A 6,246-nucleotide genomic window follows, 5' to 3' on the forward strand; every position below is an offset into this window, starting at 1 on the left:
ATATAGTTAGAAGAAAACAACATAAGTACAACACTACAACACTGAGATCAACAAATCACTGTGTATAAATCCCTAAGGAAAGAGACAAGGCACGAATGGGAGTCTACCTTGCATACATAAAACTGTAAAATAAGAACATCTTCTAGATAAATTAAAAAATATGAAGAATACATTCGATTTGGTAGCAACAAGGGCCCCATTATATCAAAAGTGTTGTAGTAAATAACATAAATGTGTAAATTGGGCATCCAATAAGCTTCATTACTATATTGGAATTAATTGACACAAATCTAGAAAATGTGCATAAAGCAAAATGTAAGACTATGCATGCATTAAATAATAAAGATATGTAAATTGTGCATCCGATAATCTTCAATACTATATGAGTATTAATTGACATAATTCTGTAATTGTGCATAAAACAGGGTACAAGACTATGCATGCATGAAATAACATAAATATGTAACTTGGGTATAAAATAAGCTTCAATATTATAAGAGTATTAATTGGAATAAATATGGAACTTTGCATAAAACAAGTTGCAAGAGAGTGCATGGATGAAATAAAAAAATATATATAAATTGTGTATCCAATAAGCTTCAATACTATATGAGTATTAATTGACATAAATCTAGAAGTGTAAATAAAACAAACTGCAAGTTATAAATGAGATACATGATAAGAGTCAAGCTTGCACATGTATTAAGGATCGGCAATGGTAAATATACACACAACAAGCAGTGGGAATGGAAGTAGCATCCATAATTGGAAAAGGACATTCTACATGTTATTACTATAAAAACCAACACCACAAGTATAATTAATCGTCAACAGGTTTTACTGTTTTATAAATACCCTTGACTTGACAAAGGTGATACATCGTGCTTAGATGCCTCTATGAAAAAATCATCAAACAAAACAAAAAATAGACAAGACCCGTGCATGGCTCTCCAGAGGAACCCTCTAAGTTAACTGAGTAGGTGCTACCTTCTAAAACACAACTTTTCATTTTCCAAATGATGATTTTGTTCACCACCTCCAACACCATCAAGATTAAAGCTATCACACCCTCAAGAACATTCGTCGCCACGCCACCTACCCTGGTGTATTCACCATGTCTTGTATTCAATACTGCCATGTGGGAGGGTCTGATTTGTTCCGAGAGGAGACATTGACCAAGTCAACCATTCTAACGGGGATATTTAAATAACATTAATAAGATTTTAATATAACATTAATTACACATCATAATATATTAATCTACACATTTATATAGTTTTGACTATAATTTAATCTATACATTAACACATTCTAATTATAGTTAACTATTGTTGAGATTGTCAACTATAGCCAACATGGGCATCATAGTCAACAATAATCAACATGACTACCATGTTAAACCATCTTTACCACGAGAACCATGGTTTATTTATAAGTGACCTATAATGAGCCATAGTGGATGGTCATGGTTGACCATGGAGGCTTACATTGGATGACTATGGTTGTTAATAGTCAAACTATGGTCAACCATTGTCAACTATAGTTGACTATATTTAGCATGGTTGACCTTCGTCAATCACGGTCATTCATGTTGAACCATAAGCAACCTAGGTCAACCATGGTCATATCTGATCAACCAAATATCTTAGGTTTATAATATTAGGGTTTTTTAATATTGTTTTTATAATATTAAGATTTAGTATTGAATTTATAATTTATAATATTAGGGTTTATATTATTAATCTTAAGGTTCCTAGGGTATCATCACTGTTGCAATGTTTCTATTCCCATGAATTTAAAATATTAATCTTAAAATTTATATTCTTAGAGTTTATAATACTAATCCCATAGTTTAATATTTTTTCCTTAAATTTATGACTAGTATTTTTATATATCAAAAGTTTTATCTTTTTTTCCTTAAATCTATAACTAGTATTTTCGTATATCACATACATTTACTTATGCATATAATTGATATATGCATATCAATATACATCAACGGCATTATCAATATAATTGTGCTAGTTAAAAATAAACATATACTATATATACACTTTGCCAAAAAAAACACATTACATTAAATGTTGAGATATCCGAGACAATTATTTATCGCCTTTTGAATATTATCACCAACAATTACAAAAAACAATAATATATATGTTTAAGGATTTATAAATTCTTGACTTGTAATTTATTTATAAATCCTTACATTTACGTGTTGGTTTATAAATTAGATATATATATATAAATGAAAAAACCTAAATGTAATATAATTAAGTTCAAATAAGAAGTGTTATCGTCCAAAGGTAATTTAATTAACAAAAACATTATTTACATATAAAATATGTTAGGTTGGATTGAATAGTTTAAGTTAAAAGTAAAAAGAAGATTTAAATATTCTTTAAAGCAATTTCATATCAAAAATTATGTATGGTAACTTAAGTATTAATATTCTTATAATATAATACATTTATACTATTTTATATGTGTTAGTTAGTAATATTGTGTAATTAAGATAAATAAATGTTATATTATATTAATAATAAATATATATAATATTATCATATTTATATTATATATATGAATTTATTTGTTAAAAAAACAATAACACAATTATATAAATTTAATAGATGGTAGATTTATATAAGCATAAAAAACAAAGATACATTATATATTTTAAATTAAATTAAATTATAATTGTATTTTTATTATTATTATAATATGGGTGAAACATATAACCATAGTCTAATGATGCTTCATTTTTATTCAGAAATAATGGAAATTTTAATTCTATTTTGATAAAGTTAGACTATTTGTTTTTGGAAATCCAAGATACAAGAGTCAAACTTCAATATTTTGGGTTCTTAGGGGCTTTGATGGTGTTGAGTCTTCCACTATCAAAAACATGATTCAAGCAATCTTATCAGATTTTTTGAAAAAAAATGTTTGGATTTTAGTGTGATATTCACACCTAGATAAACAACTCCAAACATATATACATTTGGAAAAAGCATGTAACTAGATTCTTAACTATTGAGCTTGACCCCATTTTACCATAAAGATTCTCAATTTCTTGATAGGCTTGGTTATGATACCATGTGCTAATACCACTTCCCACTAATACAATATGTCAAAAAAATACAAAACTCGTGTTCATATAACACGTGCATATGGCAAATTTTTAATTAATTAATTTAATTAGAATGCTAATTACTTTTGAGATAAATATCAACTTTTTATAAATTACAATTGCTAGAATATTTTAGAATATTTTGTGGAGTTAAATCCCTATCATCCTAATAATTATTGATGATTAAATAAAGAAAATGAAATAACTATTTCAAAATAGACACACCTATTGGTGTAATTAGGATTTTCAAGTAAAAAAATATAATTGAAACAACTTTTAGCATATTTCATTTGTCATAAGTTTTTCTTTGCTTTTTCCATTTCAATTTATTGTTTATTAATTTTTATTTTTTCTATAAAAAGTTTAAAAAGTTTGGATATTCGCGATAGCAAATGATTATTTAGCAGGATAAGCAGGTTAAAGTAATGCTGAATCTCTAAAAACCAATTACTATAGTCCCTGGCCATTGCTAGATGACATGGACTAAAAAAAATTCTCTACATTTTTTTAATATTTTCAAATAATATATATATAATTAATAAATAAATAAAGGTTTATAATTAATACATAGAAAATACAAAACAATGAATCACTGATAGAGTGCTTGCTTTCATCGAAAGTTAATAAAATTAAAGATATCTGGCTCATTCTATGCTCAAAATTTGAAAAACTGAACATTATGTAATTACATTTGTAACACATTAAGGCTACCAACAACAAGAATATGTCTTTTGAATTACTATATAAATGCATCTCGTTGTATAATACCATGGTCCATATAATTATATTCGAAGGTTATAAATGTTAATTTTGCAGTTGTTAAATCAATTTGGAGTTAATGGATGTCCGACGACTTTATGTGCCATTGAATGGACTTGATTCACATGGCTCCAGCCCGATTCTCGTGGCCTTACACTACCGAGGAGGTAGACTATGGGTATGTTGCCACCTATGGCTTGTCTTAATGTGGCCAGTCCGTCTTGCTGCCAGGCGGCCAGGTATTAACTGGGGAAAGAGTTCCATCGTAGGATCTGGGTGTAAGGATCCAACATCTCTGGGGCTTTCTGCTAAACCTATGCCTTACCTTCATCTTCTTGTCCGCGATGGTTGCTGTGTGATGCGGCTCTGCAACTCCTTGTAATCTTGATGGAGATTGCCATGGCGGCACTGGCCCTCCTCGATCCATTGATTGCGGGTGAATGCACTGGTAAGGTTGGTAAGTGGTTATCTGTCCAACTTTGTCTTCGGGTTTGATCACTATATGGTCGAATTCTGTTGATTTAACTGTCCTTGTTTGTAGACATGCTCTCCACCTGCTACATCGTTCCTCCAGCAAGGCATGATGGCAAGAGGAGGGCTTCCCTTGTAGGGGTAAGGTCTTTTCTAGAATTTCAAATGGGATTCTTCTGTTTTCTCCTAATAGGCATAGAGACGCAGGCATTAACGTTGCATGGTGCTCCCAGGTTTTTGACTCTTGCTGGTTTGATGCGACTCCTTCACAGGTAAGGAAAGATCGTAGCATTAGGCTTTACTTTGGTTCAATATCTATTTATTAAATCTCAGAGGCTTAAATTCTAACCTGTCATTACATGTAAAACCCTTGGCATGTGTTCTTTCTGAAGTGTGGAATGGAAAGTCTCTTTACAGGAAAATTCATCTTATGCCTCAGGTTGGTTCTGCCATCAAATCCTTCGGCGATTTGTGAATTGAAGAATTTTCCTTCGGTCATGTTTAATGTTAGAAGCATTTTAATTGTTTTACATAGTTTAACTGTTCTGTTTGGATGTCAGTTTTGAGCCGAAGCTTGGCCAGCTTTTAGACTATAAATCTGTTGCAATGTTAAGATTCAACTCCTGTAAATGATTGCATCGACACTCTGCTTGTATATTTTCCTTTGTTTGGACTGTTTAAGGGTTTCAACCCATCTGCACAATCTTCATACATGGTTAATGTTATGATAACTTCGACAATCTTGTCAATTGTTGGGGTTTTACTTGCAATTATTGTTCTTGTTCTAATTGAGGATTACAGTCTCGAGTTTTTAATTCAAGTTCCATTATTGTGAGGCCAATTGGCTCTCGAACCTTTATTCTGGAATTGGCTGAGGGCCGAGGTAGACCCTGTCTATTCTACCATGGTTTCAACAGTTTTCGGCAGCTTAGTTAAGGATTAATAGCAAGAAGAGTTTGTTAGTTCCAAATTGCCTATCCTACTTTATATTCGAATGCATTTGAATAATGTGCAATGTGTGCAATGTTCACGATGTAGTTTCATCTCTGTATGATTCTTACATTATTTAAAGTAATTTGTAGCTCTATTATTGATTAGAATTTTCATTTATAATTCCTAGACTATCTCTGAGGCTATTGTCTCAGAGTCCACAGTAAAAGATTTATTTTACTGGATTTTGTAAAAATGTTTTGAAACTGTTATGTATTCTACAAAACATAAGACTAAACAGATTAGACTAGTAGTAAAATTAACAGTATTGAGCAAATTCCTGCTTGTGATGTCCCCCTCTTTTTCTCCCTCTTTTCCCTTTTTTGCGGAGGAAAGATGGGCAATTGTCTAAGGAGTTAGGTAACTGTTTCTCTCCCTCTTTTCCCTTTTTTGCGGAGGAAAGATGGGCAACTGTCTAAGGAGTTAGGTAACTGTTTCGTTCAGTTCTTTTAACAAACTATTTAAATTTCTTAATAACAAAATAACAAAATGTTCTTACTTTCCAGCCTTAATCCTTTAACAAACTGTGTTAAGGAAAGTAATTTTTTTTGAAGTAATACGTAAAACTTAGTAAGAAAAAGTAAATGTTTGTGTAGCATAAGGTGTTACGTATTTCCCTCCTTATGAGGAAAACCATATCTAGAGTTATTTTAAGAAAATAATGCCAGATAGGCTTTCTACATAGTCTCGTCCTATTCCCAAGTAGCCTCTTTCAGGCCAACGTGCTGCCATTGCACTTTAACCTAGGTGATGGCTCACTTTCGCAAGGTGGTTTGTCTCCAATCGAGAATATGAAGAGGTTGTGCCAAAAACTCTCCCTTTGGTTCGACCAACACAATTTATGATTTTGCTGTCAGAGTTATACCAAAACAACATTTCAATGTTACCTATTCAAT

The 6,246-nt window shown here is 31.1% G+C and overlaps 1 protein-coding gene across 6 annotated transcripts; it reads left to right on the forward strand.

The window, feature by feature from the left end:
- Positions 1-4,031: 4,031 nt before the first annotated feature.
- LOC149182500 (uncharacterized) lies at positions 4,032-5,279 on the forward strand. 6 transcript variants are annotated; one of them, XM_089418546.1, is made up of 4 exons: positions 4,032-4,346; positions 4,431-4,501; positions 4,594-4,632; positions 4,753-5,279. In XM_089418546.1, the coding sequence occupies exons 1-4, from the start codon at positions 4,277-4,279 to the stop codon at positions 4,924-4,926; spliced, it is 354 nt and encodes a 117-aa protein (XP_089274672.1). In that variant the 5' UTR covers positions 4,032-4,276; the 3' UTR covers positions 4,927-5,279. The 6 variants fall into 6 exon arrangements, with proteins under 6 accessions (XP_089274672.1, XP_089274674.1, XP_089274676.1 ...); XM_089418548.1 differs by having other exon boundaries at positions 4,778-5,279; XM_089418550.1 differs by having other exon boundaries at positions 4,800-5,279.
- Positions 5,280-6,246: the final 967 nt, after the last annotated feature.

The sequence above is a fragment of the Pinus tabuliformis genome, chromosome 3_2 (genome assembly GCF_031772625.1).
Source record: "Pinus tabuliformis cultivar Carrire ecotype Pingquan chromosome 3_2, CPIR1, whole genome shotgun sequence".
Lineage (NCBI taxonomy): Eukaryota > Viridiplantae > Streptophyta > Pinopsida > Pinales > Pinaceae > Pinus > Pinus tabuliformis.

Bases quoted from the DNA above. Each gene is read 5' to 3' on its own strand.
- LOC149182500 (XM_089418546.1), top strand. From the start codon at position 4,277: ATGGAGATTGCCATGGCGGCACTGGCCCTCCTCGATCCATTGATTGCG. The intron at 4,347-4,430 runs GTAAGTGGTTAT...CCTTGTTTGTAG, and splicing joins TGAATGCACTGGTAAGGTTG to ACATGCTCTCCACCTGCTAC. The intron at 4,633-4,752 runs GTAAGGAAAGAT...TTCTTTCTGAAG, and splicing joins TTGATGCGACTCCTTCACAG to TGTGGAATGGAAAGTCTCTT.